The 22,311-nt window shown below is 38.2% G+C and overlaps 1 protein-coding gene across 2 annotated transcripts in view; it reads left to right on the top strand.

Moving 5' to 3' along the window:
* ADAD1 (adenosine deaminase domain containing 1) overlaps window positions 1-22,311 on the top strand; it is a 65,265-nt gene that overhangs the window by 33,033 nt on the left and 9,921 nt on the right. Inside the window, exons 7-10 of one of the 2 annotated variants that reach the window (XM_062199094.1) lie at window positions 1,156-1,326; window positions 5,135-5,364; window positions 10,916-11,153; window positions 17,182-17,314. In XM_062199094.1, the coding sequence (XP_062055078.1) occupies window positions 1,156-1,326; window positions 5,135-5,364; window positions 10,916-11,153; window positions 17,182-17,314 (772 nt within the window). The remainder of the gene's footprint in view (window positions 1-1,155; window positions 1,327-5,134; window positions 5,365-10,915; window positions 11,154-17,181; window positions 17,315-22,311) is intronic. The other variant, XM_062199093.1, reaches the window with a different exon arrangement.

The raw sequence follows: 22,311 nt of genomic DNA, 5'->3' as shown, positions 1-22,311 counted from the left end.
AGATCTCTGCATTCTCAGGTTTTTCTGTTCTTTGCTAGAGTATGTTAAAACAAATTTAGACATTTTTTGACAGAAAAAGGTAAGTATATATCCTTAATAATAGAGAAAGGATTCTATAATCCTAAAAGTTGGAGAAGTCAATGAGGGTAATAAAACTCATTCCTCCCCTCCCCATCTCCCTTGGTGCTAACAGAACTATTTGACTTCTTTAAAGTTACTTCCTTTACGTTTATGTCTTCCCCTTCCAATGTTTACATTGTTATATACTGGTACTTAATTTTTTGTTAAATATTTCTGATGATGGAATTTGATGGAACACATCTTAAATCCATATTTTTTTCAATAAGTTAAGTAGTATTTGTCCCTGATTTGATTAATTGTGGTCTTTTAGGAGATCTGTGTCACTTCTTAATACACCTTATAGAGTTCACTGTATTATTATTATTCTCTTCTTCTGTGTTTTCTTTTTTAATTCTAAGGATCAGGAACCACAGTTTGTTTGGGTGGGTCAAGAGAACAAGACATAAGGCTAAAAGTTGACTCTACCTGGGAAGCTTGGAGCAGAAAAAGAAAAGAGGAATCAGTAGGAAAATGGGTCTTCAGTAGGATATGGTAGTTTAAGACTCATATATAAAATGGAAGAGGAGTGACAGTTGTGGAATACAGTTTTTTTTTTCAAGATTTATTTATTTATTTGAGAGGCAGGGTTAGAGAGGGAGAGACAGAGAGAGGTCTTCTATCCACTGATTAACTTGCCAAATGACAGCAGTGGCCAAAGTTGGGCCAGTCTGGCACCAGGAGATTCTTTCAGGTCTCCCACAAGGGTACAGAGGCCCAAGCACTTGTATCATCTTCCACTGCTTTCTCAGGCCATTAGCAGAGTTGGATTGGAAGAGGAGCAGCACCTACTATGCCAAAGTGCCAGCCCCATGGAATACAGTTTTAATGTAGATAACAGGGCAGATTGGGCTCCAATTGAGGGCTTCCCAGTGGACCAAATTTTTCATTAAATGATGCTAAGATTACTTTAAGAGTTCTTACTATATGAAAACTTTTGATATCCAGGGACATTGCTCATGACATGTGAATATAATGCTCAGTAAGATACGTATTTTATAAATTCTATTGCTTGACAAATTGTGACATTTATTTTAGGTACTTTTATAGACAACTTCTACTCTTCTATAGCAAAAATCCTGCTATGATGGAAAAGTCAATATTTTGTACAGAACCAGCTTCTAATCTTCTCACTCTGAAACAAAATATCAACATTTACCTCTATATGAACCAATTACCTAAAGGATCAGCTCAAATTAAGTCACAGTTGTAAGTATTATGGAGGTTGTTTTTATTAGTAATGAGATAGCCTCACCATATATCCTGAGTCTCTACAGCAAATAAAACTACTAAATTCATACCTATCCATGTTCTCCCTCCAGTCATTAAGTCTCCCTTCCACTCAGACTAATCTGTTATTACTATTTAAAAATTTCATATCCTTCACATTATTCTATGCTACGAAGGTTTGTACCCCTTTGAGATTAGAAGACTTCAGAAAATTTATGGCCATGTGAATGCACTTGCACACAAACACAATTCATATACAAATACAGAGGTTAACAAAAGCTGAACTCCTATCTGTGGCCAGACTTTGATTGTAGCAATGGATAGCATCAGGTAGCATAAAATTTAAATCGTACAGATATGCACTAAGAAGACAGTGGAATTCACAAAAATATAGAGAGAACCATGAGTAGCATTTTAATAAACATTTTCCCAGTAACACCTTAGAACATAAGCACAACTTCCCTAGAGAAATTTCAAAGTAAATAATTTTAGATTTTATTTTTTGGTTTTTCTTATTAGAGATAAAACTTGAATTTAAAAAGTCAATTTTCTTTATTTCTTCAGTTTGTTGTCTTTAAAAATGTCCATCTACCTAAAGGGTTAAATACTTGTAAAATCCTACAGGTGCTTTGAAAAATACTGTGAAGTAAGCAAGTGCCTCTTGTTGGTTGATGAGTTTATAATTTTAAACATGGCGACTTAAAGTCTTTTGTCATCCACAGTTATATATGATTTGCTGCTCATAAAACTAAAGCCTTGTTGGTTCTGTGTTTAGCTGTCCTCCTATAGGTTCCTATGGACTTTTTCCAGCCACTTCTATTGTATTCAGTACTTTGGGATGGCTCTGTAAACAGATGAAGCCAATAATGTAGTAACAGGACCAACTGAGAGAAAGTATGGTTAACTGAGGTTACTAAAAACAAAAAGCAATTCAAATCAATTGGCAATCTACGAAAAGAGTTAAAGATTTCAAAAGCTATTATTAACATTGCTATATTGGTCTATTATGTTATGTTATATGTGTGTACATATTGTATGTCCACATGGGGAAATTTTATTAAGAGTTTTATTTTAAATGGCTTATAGATAAGATTGTCCATAAATTTAAGCTGCTAAAATCAATCAAAGATACATTTTAATTTGTGGGACCTGAATCTGTGTATCATATGTTTTAAACTTGTTGGTAGAAAGAAACTAAAACCATTTTATATGGTTGTGCTTAAGTTTACTGGTTAAACAAACTATACCATGTTAGATATTTAAGAGGTGTTTTCAAATACATGATTCTTAAAATTTATAGAAGGCATTGGACCTTCTGGTAAATGTTTTCTTAAGTTGTTATCCAATGGTTGAAACTGTTTGCTAAGTATTCATGTGATATTTCTATTGTCAGCAAGCGATCTAGGACTTGCTCCCTCATTTCTCTATTCTAAGCCCAACTTGTTCTTTCATTTCTCTATTCTCTTCAAGGTAGGAAACTAATTCTATTATGAAGGAATCTGTAGGAAGCACAATTTAATCTTTAGACCTTATAAAAGAGATGGCTAATAGTTTTCTGTAATAGCATAGCCAAAATAAGAACTTAAATAATAATCTCATAGCTAGATTCACTTCGCCATCAGCGATGTAAACAGTAAGTAGAAAAAACCTCCCTTTCAGACCAAAGGGAAAGAAAGTTTTAAAGTGAGAATATAATTTTCCTCATGGGCATTGTCTACCTTAGAAAAACTACTACAGAACATGCCTGTGACTATAGACTTGTAGTTCAGGCCACCGAAGATTAGAGATGGGACACGGGCACTCCCTTGACTTGCATCCTCTGGTCTGCTTTAACACAAACCAGGAGGAAAAGAAAGCTAGGCATCAGAAGCAATGGGTGGCAGGCCTATTAATGGCTGATCTGTACAGTGATCTGCCCTCAAGGAGACCCAACAGGCCAGTCCACTGCAGTGGCTTTCAATGTGGTAAGCCTGGGCTTCAGCAGAAGTCAGCTTGTGAAGAGCCCTGGCAGCTCTGCCAGCCAAGAGTTGGATCACTGGAAATGGACCTGCCCTGGAGTCGAAGGATGCCCAGGTCAGAGCCACAGATCTTATTGGCTCTAAGCTGAAAAGCCCTTCACTCAGCCCAACTTCCAAAGTGACCACTGCAGCTGAGGGGATGGTCAAGTAGGGTCAGCAACATTGCAGGCAGAACTGTAAATTTCTTGTTAGAGATGCCCCCTGCCTTTACCTGGCCAGCTCTCCTCCCAGGCCAGCCAAGTAATGAAAGTCAACAGAGTGCCTTCCCCTAGGAGGTTCACACCTCCCTTAGGATATACCCCATGTGAAGAGATAGATAGGTCTGGGCCTCTTCACTTACAAGGCCTAAAGCCCACCAGATTATTATCAAGCCCCTTCTATCAGGTTCTATTTGCCTCTCAATCAGAAAACTTAATTGTAGCTTAGACAGCACCTTTCTTAGCTCCTCTAATAATGACTCTGTCCTTTGTTCTAGACCCTGTCTAGCGTACTTGGGCCTCACTCCTTCGTAATCATAACCTCTACCACCAATGGCTCTACTCCCAACCTGTGTGTACTGATGGTCCTCTTCCCCACCTAATGCTGTATAATTATTCAAACCTGGTAAATGCCACTCTTAGGATCATTGGTTACTATCCTCACTCTGTCTTTTATGACCTTGTCTAAATATGATCAGAGTCGGCAAACTTGGAAGGCTTCCATAGCCTTGGCAACTCATGACGACAACCTAGGGTGGTTACTGGCGCCATAAACTAGAGTGTCAATTGGTTGGGTCAACAACAGGAGCCACTGTGCATTTGCTCCTCATGTGGGATCTCTGTCCTTAATGTGCTGTACATTTTGATTTAATGCTATAACTAGTACTCAAACAGTATGTTTCACTTTGTGTTTCTATGTGGGTGCAAACTGTTGAAATCTTTATACTAAATTGATCTTCTGTATATAAAGAGAATTGAAAAGGAATCTTGATGCAAATGGAAGGGGAGAGGGAGCGGGAGAGGGGAGGGTTGTGGGTGGGAGGGAAGTTATGGGAGAGGGAATCCATTGTAATCTATAAGCTGTACACTGGAAATTTATATTCATTAAATAAAATTAAAAATTAAAATAAATAAATAAATAAAAATAAAAATTTCCACCTAGGAGAAGGAAATAACTCACAAATTATGATAGGGACAGTTTATTTTATTTTATTTTTTTTATTTGACAGGTAGAGTTATAGAGAGGGAGAGACAGAAAGGTCTTCCTTCTGTTGGTTCACTCCCCAAATGGCCACTATGGCCAGCGCACTGCGCCGATCTGAAGCCAGGAGCCAGGTGCTTCTTCCTGGTCTCCCATGCGGGTGCAGGCGCCCAAGCACCTGGCCATCCTCCACTGCCTTCCTGGGCCACAGCAGAGAGCTGGACTAGAAGAGGAGCAACCGGGACTAGATCTCAGCACCCATATGGGATGCTGGCACCGCACGCAGAGGATTAACCAAGTGAGCCACGATGCCAGCCCCGGGACAGTTTATTTTTTATTTGCTATTAAGGGACATAAAGAATGTTGATAATATTAAAGTGATGCTGGAAGTCCTGAGTATGGTTATTTTCTGTGTTAATTTTGTACAGTTAAGTCACTCCATTCCTCCCTTGTTTGGTGCTTGCAGCTGTTTCTGTTACTGGAATTAAATGTATACTAGCAAGTTAAACATGTTATAGAACAATTCTTAGGTACATGTGGTTTACTTTGTCAATTTGCTTTTTTAATATACATTTCTTTTTGTTCTTTAGACGTCTTAATCCACATTCTATATCTGCATTTGAAGCCAATGAAGAACTGAGCCTCCATGTGGCTGTTGAAGGCAAAATTTATCTGACAGTTTACTGTCCTGCAGATGTTGTTAACAGAGTAAGCAGTATGTCCTCAAGTGACAAATTGACAAGATGGGAAGTGCTTGGTGTACAGGGAGCATTGCTGAGTCACTTTATACAGCCAGTTTATATCAGCAGTATACTTGTTGGTGAGTGGCATTTCAGTACCTCTGGGTCTCTTTCACTAAATAAATTCTCTGTATTTTACTTCTCAATATACAGTAAGCTTTGGCGTATATGAGACTTTATTTAAAAAGTCGTAACAGATCTGTTTTGTTGTGCTCTTCATTTCATGGTAGCATGTAATCACGCCTAGTGTGATAAAAATTTTGTCATCTAAATAGGATATCAAGAGTTAATATTTTACTTAGCTAATTAGATATATTGTGTCTTGAACTTATATTTTATTTGCACAGTATTTAATTTTCCTTTCTTTTGGGAAATGCTTTCTTGAACTTGTCTACTGAAATAAAACAGTTTAGTGCACATTTTCGATTTTTCCCATTATCCTTCTTTGATATTTTAAAAAGATGTATTTATTTGAAAGACATAGTTACAGAGTGAAAAGGAGAGGCAAAAAGAGATCTATCTGCTGTTTTCCTCCCCACATGGCTGTATAAAAGGCTTTGATAAGCATGGCTTTCTTTGACTTTTGTGGAAAAAGACATTTCAAAATTTATATTTTGAATGACATAAATCCATACAATAGTAAAATGATAGATATTTATTCCATTATGTGTCTAGTTAGTGATTTGGGACGGGGCCTTAAAAATTAGTCCTCATCATTTTGGCTGTTGTCTTGGAAACAGCAATGGGGAACATAAAGTAGCAATAAAAACATGACTAAAATTGCTTCTGTTGTCTTGGAATCTTTAGAGGGTACATATGAAGTTAATTGATTTGTCTGATATATCTCAATAAAATTTTAGTAATATTTGAGTGTGAAAAACAGATTTTTATACCACTTAAGATCTTAAGTTTGGAAAGTGGTAATTATGAGGTATGTGCATTTTAAGAGTACCACCCAGTGATTCTGATAGATTGTTGAATGGCTCATACTTTGACAGATACTCACTTGAAGTGTCTTTACAAAATTATCTGAACTTTAATAGTAATCTGATCCAATTTTTTGCCTAATATACAGACTCTGTCATTTTAAATGGATGATCACCTAAGCCTAGTTTAAAAGCATCCAATAATGTGGAGTATATGATGTAAAGAAAACCAATTCCATTAATGAAACAGCTCCAATTCTTTTTTTCTACTTTGTTGTTTTTATTTTGATTTACATGTAATAATTGTACATTTTTATGGGATACAGTGCAATATTCAACATTTATATATATAAAATGTCATTCAGACAATTTGCATTTCCATTAACTGTATGTTTATAGACTAGCAGCTCCTATCTTCTATTTCTTTATACAGTATAGAATACATGATTATGAACTGTAGTTACCCCACTGTGCAGCAAAACACCAGAACTTACTTTGTTTTCATGATTGTTATTTAATCTCTTATCCCCTCTTCCCCCGGTCTTCCAAGCGTCATTCATCACTACTCTTAAGTTCAGATCAACTTTTTTCAACTTCCATATATGAGAAAATAATTCAGTATTTGTTACTTAACATAGTGACCTATAGTTCCACACATTTTGCTGCAAATTTCAGGATTTTATTTTTTTAACGTCTGAATAATACTCCATTGTGTCTATATACCACATTTTCTTTATCCATTCAACCACTGACCACCTAGGTTCATTCCATATACCAGCTCCAGTTATTTAAAAAAATTTTTCCTTACTAGAATTTGAATTTTCTTCAGTACTGTACTAACTGATGATAAGGCTGAAATCTAATTATTTGAAGATAATGATTTTGTCCTCCTTTCTCTTAAATCTTACAAAATGTTCACAATTTATTTCGATTTTTTAAAACATTATAGTAGAGCTTTTATGAATGAAAACAGAAATTTTTAAAAATATTTATTTATTTCACTTGAAAGAGAGAGAAAGAGGGAGGTCTTCTATCCTCTGGTTCACTCCTCAAATGGCCACAATGGCCAGAACTGAGCAGATCCGAAGCCAGGAGCCTGGAGCTTCTTCCAGGTTTCCCACATGGGTGCAGGGGCCCAAGGAATTGGGCCATCTTCTGCTGCTTTCCCAGGCATGTTAGCAGGGAGCTGGATTGGAAGTGGAGCAGCTGGAACTTGAACCAGCGCCCATATATGTTGCTGGCACTTCAGGTGATGGCTTTTCCCTCTGTGCTACAGAACCAGCCCCAGGAATATATTTTAAATTTTTATTTTACTATTCAGATTTTTATGGATGGTTACTTTCTCATTTTATGGTGAGAATCTTTTTCTTTTATAATTTAAAACAGGATCTAAGCTTGCATTGAAAAAGTATTCACTATTATTTGAGTAGAAAACTACCCAGAATAATTGGAAAAAAATTTACTTGGATACTGAAAAATAGCTGGACTTATATTTGTTTTCAAGCTTTTTAAGGAATGACAGGCAGAGTGGACAGGGAGAGAGAGAGACAGAGAGAAAGGTCTTCCTTTTTGCCGTTGATTCACCCTCCAATGGCTGCCGCAGCCCGCGCGCTGCAGCTGGCGCACCGCGCTGATCCGAAATGCAGGAGCCAGGTGCTTATCCTGGTCTCCCATGGGGTGCAGGGCCCAAGCACTTGGGCCATCCTTTACTGCACTCCCAGGCCATAGCAGAGTGCTGGCCTGGAAGAGGGGCAACCGGGACAGAATCTGGCGCCCCGACCGAGACTAGAACCCCGTGTGCCAGCACCGCTAGGCGGAGGATTAGCCTATTGAGCCACGGTGCTGGCCAGGAAAGTATATATATTGCAAATTTAATAGCCTATTTGGTATCTTGTTAAAATAAGTTTATCTAAATAATTTAGGAATGTTTGTTGAGGGACCAGCATTGTGGTGCAGTAGATTAAGTTGCTGCCTGTGGTGCTGGCATCCCATCTGGTTGCCAGTTCAGGTCCTGGCTGTTTCACTTCCAATCCAGCTTCCTGGTAATGCACCTGGGGAAGCAGCAGAGTATGGCCCAAGTCCCAACCTCAGCTGTGGCCGGCATTTGGGTAGTGAACCAATGAATGGAAGACTTATTTCTCTTTCTGTCTCTGTTTCTCTCTCGTAACTCAGCCTTTCAAGTAAATACAGTAAAATTTTTTTTTTTTTAAAAAGAATGCTTGTTGAGAGGTATTTCCATCAAGCAGTCCTTTCAGTATACTGTAGAATTAGAGTGTAGAGGCTAGCATTGTGGTGCAGGGAGTTAAGCTACCACTTGTGATGCTGTCTTCTCATATTTGGAACACTCATTCAAGTTTCAGCTGTCCCACTTCCAATCCAGCTTTCTGCTAATGAACCTGGGAAAGCAGCAGGAGTTGGCCTGAGTGCTTGGGCCCGTGACACCCCTGTGAGAAACCCAGATGGAGTTCCAGGCTTCTGGTGTCAGCCTGGCCCTGGCCTGGCCGTTGGGGTCATTTGGGGAGTAAACCCACAGATGGAAGATCTCTTTGTCTCTCCTCAACCCCCACCCCATAACTCTGCCTTTCAAATAAATATACAATTTTTTTTGTCTTCAAACATAGAATCTTTTTATTTAGAAATAGTAATAATTTCTCAGATCATCATCAGTACAAGTATTTGTCAAAAACACAGAAGCTCAATCCAAAACAAATCTTAAGTAAACAACAACAACAAAAAAAAACAAGAATTAAGGAGTGTAGCAATCAGCAAATGCTGATTCTCTTCTAGTGATAGAGTGGAATCTATTTTAAATTTAGTTCATAGACTTTTAACCTTAGGAATTCTATTATTTGGTCATTTTCTACAGAGCAGAAATACAGGTTTCAGAATGTTAAAATAATTGTAGTCATTCTGTTTATTGGCAAAGCCTAGACTCAGATGCTGTTTTTTTAACTTTTCATGCTGCTGCTTGTAGTATATCCTTTCTGTAAAAACTAATATCAGGTCAAATCACCTGTAGGCTTTGATTGTATTTAACCCTTGAGTCTTATGTTTTTAAAGATAACTTTGAATTAATTAACATTTCCAAATTGTATATCATCTTAGAGATATATTTTTCTAGAAATAAGATTCAGCCTCAAGATATAATAAAAATCATTTTAAATGTAGTAAATCATTAAAGTTTATATGTTTAAAGGAAAAAAAACCTTCCAGTAAGATGTTAATTTTATTTTTCTATTTCATTAATTTTTATACTTCTTATTAAAGCATCCAAGTGAAATAATTTATTGAGGGAATGTTAGTATAACTTATAATTTATTTTTTCCTTAAGTGTGTCTTCTTCAGGTACAATTCGTATCATGAAATTGCAGTATGTAATGTATACATTTTCTTTTGAATCCATGTCTTATGTTAGTTCTAGATATAATAATTATTCCTCAAGCCTTTATCCCATGATTTTTCTGTGCTCCATTATATGTTGAATTTCACTAACCTCATTAATACTCAAGTTGGAAGATTCAAAAACTGCTTAGAAAAAGAATGTCAAAAGCAATTAATACCCCCTTTTAAAACATTTTCTACTACCTGGAGAGTCATAATGAGTATTAAATACTACTAACCATGTCACTGATGTGGAAACAAGACTTTATTTGTAAGAGATGTCCCATGGTATATAAAGATTCTGTTGTATTGAGAATTTCTGACCTTCTAAAAGAAATTTTTAGAATTTTTTTAAAAAATTTGCTTATATGTATATATTTATTTAAAATACAGAATAACTGAGAGAGAAAGATCCTGCATCTGCTATTCTATTCCCCAAGGGACCACAATGGCCAGGGCTGAGCCAAGCCAAAGCCAGGACCCAGGAACTCTATCCTCGTCTCTCACATCATTGGCAGGGACACAAACTCTTGGTCCATCTGCTGCTGCCTTCCCAGGCACATTAGCAAAAACCTGAATTGGAAGCAGAGTAGCTAGAACTTGACCTGACACTCTGATATGGGATGCTGGCATTGCAAGTGGTGTCTTAGCTAGCTATGCCATAATACCAGTTCCATGGAATATCTTTAAATAGGAATGATTGCTTTCTAACTTCTAATTTAAGTTTGCACCTTATGATTTGTATTAGTGACATTGAATCTTTTTTGAAAAATCTTCAGCAACTTTTAAAATTCAAAATTCATACATTAGGTACTGACCACATTTTAATCAGAAATGGTGATGCTTTAAATTACTTTGTGTCATTAAAGTGGAACATTGTGGTACTAGAACATTAATGATTTGTTGCCATTACCTGGGGGAAAGTAACACATTGTCACCAACTGTTTCTCAGCCAGATTTATATGCAATATTATGTGCTATTTCATACTACAATCAGAGGAAATCAAGACAGAGTGAGGCAGTTCTGTCTGGCAGAACCCTTTACAAAGTGCTAATTTCTTTCTAGGTCAGCACAGATTATAGGCTTTTATTCACTAGGACAACTTTTCCTTGTTTTCCCTACATGTAAGAACCTAGAAATTCTTCCATTACCTTGTCCTGGTTCTGGTGAAGAATGCAGAATTTAACAACAAGAGAGAAGTAGAAAAGACAGGTTGAAAGATGAAAGATAGATAAATGGGCTTTAGACTGTTTTTAATTATTGATTTGTTACAGTATTCTCTTTTGATATCAAACTTTTGAATGTTTGTTTTTGCTCTTCAAGGTGATGGGAATTGCAGTGATACTAGAGGCTTAGAAATTGCTATAAAACAGCGTGTTGATGATGCACTTACTTCAAAACTTCCAATGTTTTACTTGGTCAACAGACCTCACATTAGCTTAGTACCTTCTGCGTATCCACTTCAAATGAACTTGGATTATAAATTCCTGAGTCTGAATTGGGCACAAGGGGACATTTCTCTGGAGATCGTGGATGGCCTAAGTGGGAAGATTACAGAAAGGTTAGGCTCACTGTTTTGTTTTGTTTTTTTTAAATTATGTATTATGCAAAAGAAGACTTTTGTATTATAATGTTTTATTTTTGACATTTATTGGGCCCTGGACAATAATAATTATCATTAATTGAATGTGACTTTGTTGCCAGCATGTACTCATTTAAAAAATTTTTATTTTTCTGATAAGAAAACTAAGCTGGCGATGTTACATAGCTTACTAGAGTTCTATAGTAAGGGGTGAAGCTAGCATTCAAACTCTAGGTATTTGGCTGCAGAATGTGTGTTTCTCATTTCATGACCATTAGTAGTAGAATCATATAATTTATTTTAAAAATTCAGTTTCTTCTATTGAATGTAAATTTCTGCATTTGTGCTTAGGAATCTATTTTTAATGTGCTCTTTAAGTGTTAACTTATGTTTACTTTGTGTAAGAACTATTATTTCATGTTGCCTTCTAATAATCCTATAGATTGAATAATGCTGGTGATCTTTTACAAATAAAGAAGCAGAGTCAAACTAGCTTAAATATTTTGCCTTAGTCCATTTTAGTAGTAAATGACACAGCTGCATTCTGGTCTGGACATTTTATTTCCAAAGCTCTTGTTCATAATCATAATGCTTCATGCTTTCTAGACATTTCTTTGCAATATCCTTGGATTAGGGGTGGGCATTGATGCAGTGATTAAGATTCCACTTTCGAGTGCCCACATCGTATATTAGAATGCCTAGATTCTAGTCCCAGCTCTGCTTCCAAGTCCAGTTCCCTACTAATGCAAACCCTGGGAAGCAGCAGCTGATGGCTCAATTAACTGAGTCCCTGTCACCCACATGGAAGATCTGGATTGAGTTCTGGGCTTCTTGCTTTGTCCTGGCTCCACACTGGCTGTCGCAGTCATTTGGGTGCTGAACTAGCTAATGAAATATCTTTCCCTGCCTCTCCATCTTCCCCTCTCTCTTCTTCTCTCTCTCCTCCCTCCCTTCTCTTTCTGCCTCCCTTTCTCTCTCATCATCTCTTCCTTTTAATATAAAGTGAAAATAAAATACATAACCCTAGAATTAATTATAAGGTGAAACTTAAAATCTATCTTTGTTGTTGTTTTAATTGTATTTAAGTTATACAAGTTTCATGTATTTCATATATACAGATTTAAGAATGTAGTGATACTTACCACCCTACCCTCCCTCCTGCTCATGCCCCAACCTTTCTTCCTCCTTCCTCCCTCACTCCAACTCTTAATTTTTACAAAGATCTACTTTCAGTTTAGTTAATGATCGTAAAATTAACCCTACACTTAGTGAAAGAGTTAACAAATAGTGTGAAGAAAAGAAAAAAAAAATAAAACTGTTCCTCAAAAGAGACAAGGGCAGTAAACAGTCATCAAATCTCAAAAATGTCCATTTCACTCCAATACATTACATTTTAGGTACTTTGTTAGTTATCCTGGATCAGGGAAAACCTATGGTATCTGTCTTTTTGGGGGCTGGCTTATTTCACTAATTATAATGGTTTTCCGTTGCATCTAGTTTGTTGCAAAAGACAGTATTTCTTTCTTCTTTTTAACAGGGGAGTAGTACTCCATAGTGTATATATAATGTAATTTCTTTATCCAGTCAGCAGTTGATGGACTTTTGGGTTGATTCCATATCTTAGCTATTTTGAATGGAGCTGCAGTGATCAAGGGGGTACAGATAACTCTTTCATATGCTGATTTCTTTTGAAAACCCATCTTTTTTTTTTTTTTTTTTTTTGACAGGCAGAGTGGATAGTGAGAGAGAGAGATAGAGAGAAAGGTCTTCCTTTTGCCGTTGGTTCACCCTCCAATGGCCGCCGCGGTAGCGCGCTGCGGCCGGCGCACCGCGCTGTTCCGATGGCAGGAGCCAGGTGCTTCTCCTGGTCTCCCATGGGGTGCAGGGCCCAAGCACTTGGGCCATCCTCCACTGCACTCCCTGGCCACAGCAGAGAGCTGGCCTGGAAGAGGGGCAACCGGGACAGGATCGGTGCCCCGACCGGGACTAGAACCCGGTGTGCCGGCGCTACAAGGTGGAGGATTAGCCTAGTGAGCCGCGGCGCCGGCCGAAAACCCATCTTTTAATGTGAGCATTACATTTATAATAAAACAATGGATAGAGTTAAAAGTGTAAATGCTTTCTTGAAATTGCTTTCTTTGTGAAGTACAGACTTACATTGAGGCCACTTACAAATATTTCTTAATGGGAACTTAGTTAAGCATAAAAATTACTTCACATAGGATGATTATGCTTTGGATTAGGTAAGTGTTTTACTGTTAATAACAGACTCATACATACAGTCAAAACAGGTCATCTATGAAACACATTAAAAAGCAAAAACAATGTAACAAAGATGAAATTAACAAATGTAAAATAAGCTGAATTCATTTATAATGACCAAATATTCACCAGTAATACAAATAGAAAGGATGTGTAAGACATACTCTAAATTAGACAATGTATAATTCAGCACAAAACATTACAGAAAACACAGAAGAACATTTTAGCAATATAAAGAAGGAAGGAAGACAGAACAGTATGAATACCTATGCAACAAGTAACAGTGTCAGCATTTATACAGAAATTAGAGAGGAAAGACAGAAAAACAGTGTTGTGTAGAGTAATTCGCATCTTTCAGTTCATGATAGATCAGCTAGACAAAACAATAATGGAGGATATAGCTGTTAAAACCAAAATAAGGAGCCGGCACTGTGGCACAGTGGGTTAAAGCCCTGGCCTGCAGTACAGGCGCTGGTTCGAGTCCCAGCTGCTCCACTTCCAGTCCAGCTCTCTGCTATGGCCTGGGAAAGCAGTAGAGGATGGCCCAAGTCCTTGGGTCCCTGCACCCACGTGGGAGACCTGGAAGAAGCTCCTGGCTTTGGATCACTTTGTGGCCATCTGAGGAGTGAACCAGCAGATGGAAGACCTCCCTCTCTGTCTCTACCTCTCTGTAACTCTGTCTTTCAAATAAATAAAATAAATCTTCTAAAATAGATAGATTGGATTAATTTATTTTAAATTCTGCACTATAAAGATATAAAACACACCTCCTTTTCAAAGAACCTATAGTATGTTGACAAAAAATTGACCATATATTAGGTCACAAAGAAAATCTCAGATTCCAAAAAGCAGAAACAATGTAGATAATATTCTGATTATAATGAAATTATAAGTATCAAAATCAGAATTGTAAAAGCTGCTTTCATAAAGGAATGATCTAGAAATGTAAAGAAAAGAGCTAAATAATCAATTACAAAAACCTGATTCTTTGAAAAGTTAGTAGCTAATCTCATGAAGTAGTAAGGGAACAATTACACAGAAACAAAATTTAAAGAACCATAAGAGCCTACTGTGTACAACCATGCAAATATATTTTAAAATCCAACTAAAGTGAATAAGTTTCTTGGAAAGTATTATTCCCAAAACTGGTATGGAAAAGAAAATTGTAAGTATTTTCATGAGAAAGTTATCAAGAAAGGGCTGGTATTGTGGCATGGCAGCTTAATAGCAGCTGCTTGCAACCCTGGAGTCTGTTATTGAAGTCTGTTCCACTTCCCATCTGGCCCCCTGCAAATGAGCCTGGGAAAGCAGTAGAAGGTAGGCCAAGTACTTGGACCTCTGACACTCACATGGAAGACCTTAAATGGAGTTCCGGACTCCTGGCTTTGACCTAACCCAGCCCCGGTGATTGTGGTCATTTGGGGGAATGAACTAGTAGGTAGAAGGTCTCTTTTTTTCTCTGCTCTTTCAAATAAATAAAATCTTAAAATTATCAAGATACCATAACTCTTCTTGAATAAAAGCATAATTCTGAGGTAGTGCAGAGGAATTTTATAAGTTGTTAAATAGCAGATACTTTTAGCGCCATCTAAAAAAATGAAAAAATCCTGATATTTTTATGAAGCAAATGTATCATTCTTAAAGCTGATATTTTTGCTACCCCCTCACACACATAAGTTGGGCCAAGCTCACCCTTAGCCAACCAGAATTCCTAAGTAAAATAATAGGAAGTAAAATTAGTAAAACATTAAGATAATATCTTATATAGTACCAGTTAGCTTTCTATTTATGTAAGCAGTAATATAAAAATACCATATTGGAAACTTTTTTATAATTTGTCTTATCAATTGATTTAGGGAAAATACCATATATTCATCCCCATAAATTCTACAAAGACATATAAAACAGCTCTACAATAATTCTAAATAAAGATACTCCATAAAAGAGGAATGTTACCTTTCTTGGTTACAGGATAAAATATAGTTTTATTACCCCAAAATATTATCATGATTGATGATGGAATTTCACAGACAGTCTCACTAATCCAAAGCAAGTCATGACTGTCAAAATTGCTGTTATTTAGCATTTTCCTGGTAGCATTAATTTTTTTGAACAAGAGAATGAAATGAGAAATAAAAAGTATTAGTAAGGAGGAAGTAAAACCACCACTTTCTGAAGATGGTATGATTTATACCTGAAAGTCCAAAGAAAATTATCTGAAAACTAACAAAAGTATGATGGTAGAAAATTAATTTATGGAGATCAATAAATTTCATAAACATGAGTGTATGTTAACTATTGCTATATATAAACTTTCTCAAAACTCAGTGGCTTAAAGCAACAACCACTTATTACTGATCACAATTTTTTTACTTAGCTGATTAGTTTTTCTGGATGTAATTGGAGTCTCTCATGCATCTGTAGTTAGCGGTGGATCAAATAAGTCAGTTTAGCTGATTTTGAAAGACAGTTTGGCTCTTGCCCATGTGTCTCTTACCCTGTAGTAGGCTACTCCCAGAAGGCTGCATGAAAGATACAGGAGTTATAAGAGTAAGAACAACAAAGGCCTCTTGTGGCCTGTACTCAGAACTGGCACACAGTTTATTCTGTTCACCAAAACAAAATTTAAGGGGAGGAGAATCCAGCACACTTACTAATGGGAGGTTCTGAAAAGGCACATTGTGAAGAGCACAGAGAATATTAACAATGAGGGGCTTTGGCAGCTTCGTAAACTGTCACAAAAAAAAAAAAAGTGATGAAGGGGAAAAGTTAAAGTAGCAAAAAGATTTATTATCTATGGACTCACTTTTATTAGAAACAACTTGTGTATACATCTACAGGGACATGTAGGGGACAGCATTGTAACAGCAGGTTAAGACACCACCTGTGGCACCATTATCCCAAATATGGGCTGCTGGGTCAAGCCCTGCTGCTTCCACTTCCATTCCAAATTCCCTGCTACTGTACTTGGGAAAGCACCAGAAGGTGGCCCAAGTGCTTGGGATCCTGTATCCATGTGGGAGACTTGGATGGAATTCCAGGCTTCGGGCGTAGGCGCTGTCCAGCCTCAGCCAGGTGTTGCTGCCATTTGTCGAGAGAGCAGATAGAAGATTCTCTCTCTCTCTCTCTCTCTCTCTCTCTCCCTCTCCCTCTCCCTCTCCCTCTCCCTCCCCCCCCATGCCCTCCCTCCTGCCCTTACACTTGCCCTCTCTGTAACTACTTTTCAAATAAATAAAACCTTTAAATACAATAGAAAATAAAAAATACAAGCGTGTACACATACATATGTGGAGGGTTGTGAAGTGGGTGTATATTTGTTTTGAGTGAAAATTTATATACAGTGAAATATGCTGTACAGTTTTGTGAATTTTGATATATGTATATGCCTATGTAATGACCACTCCAGTCAAAAGATGACACATCCTCATCATCCCAGAAAGTATTTGCATGTTCCTTTCCAGTCAATATCAGATAGAATCACTGTTTGTATTTATATAACTGTAGATTAATTTTTCTTCAAATAGAAGTGTTCCAAATATCAAATTTATACATTATTTTATGAAACTGTAACTTCAAATAAAATTGAATAGCTTCAGAAAAGTAATTAAATGTTCAGAAGGTTTATGTATAAAAATTTTACTGCATACATTGTACATAAGATAAATATTTTTAGACTATTTAAGTTCCTATAATTGCCAACATAAACAATAACAACTAGTGAATGTTTTATTCCTTTCTACTTTAGCTCCCCCTTTAAAAGTGGTGTGTCAATGGCGAGTCGCCTTTGTAAGGCTGCAATGTTAAGCCGATTTAATCTGCTTGCCAAAGAAGCTAAAAAGGAAGATTTACTTGAAGCTACTACCTATCATGAAGCTAAGGTAAGTTCTTAAAGGAATTAAGTTGATTTTAGAAATAAAATGAAAAATAGTGATGATGTAATTTTAGGATGATTCTATTTAGCAAAGGCATGTATATACTAATATACACATACAGATATACTAATATCACATAAAGTAGCCACATCAGTGTGATGTATACTTAACTTTGATAATATTGTCCAAAATTTGATGTTATACCCAGAGAGACAAAATGGTAGTAAAATTTTTTTTTGTTTTTGACAGGCAGAGTTAGACAGTGAGAGACAGTGAGAAAGGTCTTCCTTCCGTTGGTTCACCCCCTCAAATGGCCGCTACGGCCAGTGCACTGCACTGATCTGAAGCCAGGAGCCACGTGCTTCCTGCTGGTCTCCCATGCGGGTGCAGGGCCCAAGCACTTGGGCCATCCTCCACTGCCTTCCTGGGCCACAGCAGAGAGCTGAACTGGAAGAGGAGCAACTGGGACAGAATCTGGCGCCCCAACTGGGTAGAACCCGGGGTGCTGGCACCGCAGGCAGAGGATTAGCCAAGTGAGCCACAGCACCGGCCAGTAAAATTTTTCTGTATATGACACTGTGTTAAATCAGAATTGCTAGACTGTTACTTTAAAAGTCCATGTTTTCAGCCGGCACCGCGGCTCACTAGGCTAATCCTCCGCCTTGCGGCGCCGGCACACCAGGTTCTAGTCCTGGTCGGGGCGCCGGATTCTATCCCGGTTGCCCCTCTTCCAGGCCAGCTCTCTGCTGTGGCCAGGGAGTGCAGTGGAGGATGGCCCAAGTGCTTGGACCCTGCACCCCATGGGAGATCAGTATAAGCACCTGGCTCCTGCCATCGGATCAGCGCAGTGCTCCAGTCGCAGTGCGCCAGCCGCGGCGGCCATTGGAGGGTGAACCAACGGCAAAGGAAGACCTTTCTCTCTGTCTCTCTCTCTCTCACTATCCACTCTGCCTGTCAAAAAAAAAAAAAAGTCCATGTTTTAACCAAAAATTGTATGTGAATAAAACAAGAATGTGTAACCCATACTCAGAAAAAAATAAGTCAACAGCAACTGATCATGGAGGAATACAAACGTTGAATACAGCAAATATATATAGATGCATATATATTTGTGTTTGAGATGTATTTATTTATTTAAAAAGCAGAGTTAGAGATCTTTCATCCATTGGTTCACTTCCCAAATGGCTACAAGGGCCAGAGCTGGACCAGGCTAAAGCCAGAAGCTTGGAACTGCATCTGGGTCTCGCTTGTGGTTGGCAGGGCCCCAAGTACTTTGGAGGATCTTCTGCTTTTCCAGGTGCATTTTAGCAGGGAGCTGAATGGGAAGTGGAGCAGTTGGGTCTTGAGCAGGCGGCAGCCCTTATTGGGATGCTGGTATCATAGGCAGAGGCTTACCCACTGTGCCACAGTACCAACCCCAGGAAAAAAAATTAAATTTGGACTTTATTAAAATTGAAACTTGTGCTTTTGAAAAGTCATTAAGAAAATGAAGAGACAGACCACTGGGAGAAAATGTTTGAAAATTGTATATATAGTATTCAGGATATACAAAGAGTTTTTACAACTCAATAATGAAGCCAAATGACTTAATTTTTCAGATGGGCAAAGGATGTGAATAGATATTTCCCCAAAGAAGATACAAATGACCTTGCAGCTGGCATTGTTCTGGAGAGGGTTATGCCACTGCATGCATCCCATATTGAGCACTGGCTCCAGTCCCCTGGCTGCTCCACTTTCGATCAGGCTCCCTGCTAATGAGTCTGGGAAAGCAGCAGAAGATGGTCCCAGGGCTTGAGCTCCTGAACATGTGTGGCAGACCAAGATGGAGTTCCAGGCTCCTGGATCTGGCCTGGCCCACCCCCCACCGTTGCAGCCATTTGAGAGGGTGAACCAAGGAGTGAAGGATATCTAACCCTTTCAAATAAATAAAATGAATCGTTTTTAAAATATTAAAAACTTTAGCGATTACAACATGAATCCTTGACTTACTACAGGCTGTCTACAATTAATACTTGATACCAGTCTCTCCAAACAGTACAAGACACTTAGAACAGCTTAACTTTTCTGTTCTATCTGTTTAAAAATATCTATTAATTTAGGTATTTATTTACTTCATTAGCTGGTTTTCAAAGTAGAGAGATGGAAAGACAAGCAGACAGGCAGAGAGAGATCTTCTATCCACTGGTTTACTTCTCAAATGTCTACAGTTGGGGCCGGCACTGTGGCATAATGAGCTAAACCTCCTCCTGCAGCACCGTCATCCCAAATGGGCACCAGTTTGTGTTCTGGCTGCTCCTCTTCAGATCCAGCTGTCTGCTATGGCCTGGGAAAGCAGTTGAAGATGGCCTGAGTGCTTGTGGCCCTGCACACATGTGAGAGACCTGGAAGAAGCCCCTGACCACCGGCTTCAGATAGGCCCAGCTCTGGCCATTGTGGCCATTTAGGGGGTGAACCAGATGGAAGACCTTTCTTTCTGTCTCTCCCTCTGTCTGTTACTCTACCCCTCAAATAAATAAATAAAAATCTTTTTTTTTTAAATGTCTACAATAAACAGGTTTGGACCAGGGCAAAACCAGGATCCAAGAACACAATCCAGATCTCCCACATGGATGGCAGGAATTCAACACTTGAGGCATCACTTGCTTCCTCCCAGTGTGTGCATTATCAGGAAGCTGGACTCAGGAGCAGGGCTAGGAATCTAAATTTGACATTTTTATAGGCTCCAAGTGTCTTCTGTGTTCTATCTATCTATCTATGTTCCGGATCTCCATCATCTCTTCTATTCACTTGGTTACATTAGTCATAGTTGTTTTACAATTCCTATGATAATCTAATATCTGAATCACCCACTCAATAGGCTTACTGAGCATTATTTTCTGTTATACAGAGTCAATTGATCCTGTTGTTTTATTGGCATAACAAATGAATTTGTATTAAATGCTATACATTTTATATGAAATATTATTGGGTCACTAACTGATGTCCTCGTTCTCCAGAAAGGGTTAATTTTTCTTTGAGAGGTATACAGAGAACAAGCACATCACTTGATCTTATCAAGAACTGGTTGGACTTTGTTAGGGGCTTATTTCAGTTAATCTCTTTTCCTTATGACAAAGTCTGATGTGACTTTCTCCAGTCTACCGTGGCAGGAATTGGGCTTTCACGTCTGTCCTTGTAACACTGCATGGCTACTGGAATATCTCAGAAATTTGGCTTTTGAGTTGCTATTTCCTGCTGGGTTGCTTTCACTCTCTATCTACCTAGTTCAAGGGGAAATTATTAATGGTTAATTTCTCTGTAATTTTCTTCTTACAAAGATCTTATCCTTCCAACCCTGTCCGCCTTACATATTCTGAATTCAGACCTCTGCCGCTCAGCTGAAGGCTACTGCTGCATTCAGCTGAGACCTAATTCTCTTATGCTGAAACAACAAAAAAAATGCTTTCAGGAGAAAATAAGTCTTGAGTAAATATAGCATTTTACTTAATTCCTCCCTCCTCTTAAGAATCATAGTCTAACTTTTTTTTTTTTTTTTTTACGTTTTAAGCTTTTATTTAGTGCAAAAAAATGCATAGGAAAGTGAGAGCTTTATCTAAGAGAGAGTGGTAAATCTGGGTTCCTACCGAGTACCAGGAACCAGCCACGTGGAAGAGCATCTAGGCCAGGAAGCCTAGGGCAGGTGGCCTGAAGGCCACACACCCTGGAGGCGAAGGGCTACAGCTAGCCCCCTCCTGGCTAGAGGCCAGGGCAAAGAGTGGCATACACACCATGTCCCAGGCTTTTAATCTACTTCCAAAGGGGAGTGTTAATTAACCTGATTGGCTGTGGTTGTGTGAGTGCAGTCTGTTGAAATCTCCGCTCAGTATACACTAAGTCGATCTTCTGTATACAAAGATAACCAAAAATGAAACTTGATGAAGGGTGGGATGGGAGAGGGAGCAGGAGAAGGGAGGGCCACGAGAGGGAGGGAGGTTGGGGGGGAGGAAGCTACAACAATACAAAAGTTGCACTTTGTAAATTCACATCCATTTTTTTTAACTTTTATTTAATGAATATAAATTTCCAAAGTACAGCTTATGGATTACAATGGCTCCCCCCCCATAACCTCCCTCCCACCTGCAACCCTCCCCCTTCCCGCTCCCTCTCCCCTTCCATTCACATCAAGATTCATTTTCAATTCTCTCCACACACAGAAGATCGGTTTAGTATATACTAAGCAAAGATTTCAACAGTCTGCCCCCACATAGCAACACAAAGTGAAAAAATACTGTTGGAGTACTAGTTGTAGCATTAAATCACAATGTACAGCACATTAAGAACAGAGATCCTACATGATATTTTTAAAAAATTGATTAATTTTCTCTGCAATGTCCAATTTAACACCAGGTTTTTTTTTTCATTTCCAATTATCTTTATATACAGAAGATCGATTCAGTATATACTAAGTAAAGATTTCATCAGCCTGCACCCACACAGAAACACAAAGTGTAAAAATACTGTTTTAGTACTAGTTATAGCATCACTTCACAATGGACAACACATTAAGGACAGATCCCACATGAGACGTAAGTACACAGTGACTCCTGTTGTTGATTTAACAATTTGACACTCTTGTTTATGGCATCAGTAATCTCCCTAGGCTCTAGTCATGAGTTGCCAAGGCTATGGAAGCCTTTAGGGTTTGCTGACTTTGATCTTATCCCGATAGGGTCATAGTCAAAGTAGAAGTTCTCTCCTCACTTCAGAGAAAGGTACCTCCTTCTTTCATGGCCCGGTTCTTTCCACTGGGATCTCATTCGCAGAGATCTTTCATTTAGGTTTTTTTGTTTTTTGCCAGAGTGTCTTGGCTTTCCATGCCTAAAATACTCTCATGGATTCTTTAGCCAGATCCGAATGCCTTAAGGGCTGATTCTGAGGCCAGAGTGCTATTTAGGACATCTGCCATTCTATGAGTCTGCTGTGTATCCCACTTCCCATGTTGGATCGTTTCTCTCCCTTGTTGA

The sequence above is a fragment of the Lepus europaeus genome, chromosome 8 (genome assembly GCF_033115175.1).
Source record: "Lepus europaeus isolate LE1 chromosome 8, mLepTim1.pri, whole genome shotgun sequence".
Taxonomy (NCBI): domain Eukaryota; kingdom Metazoa; phylum Chordata; class Mammalia; order Lagomorpha; family Leporidae; genus Lepus; species Lepus europaeus.
The sequence above is the reverse complement of the archived record's forward strand: the minus strand, read 5'-3'. Positions and strand labels throughout refer to the sequence as shown.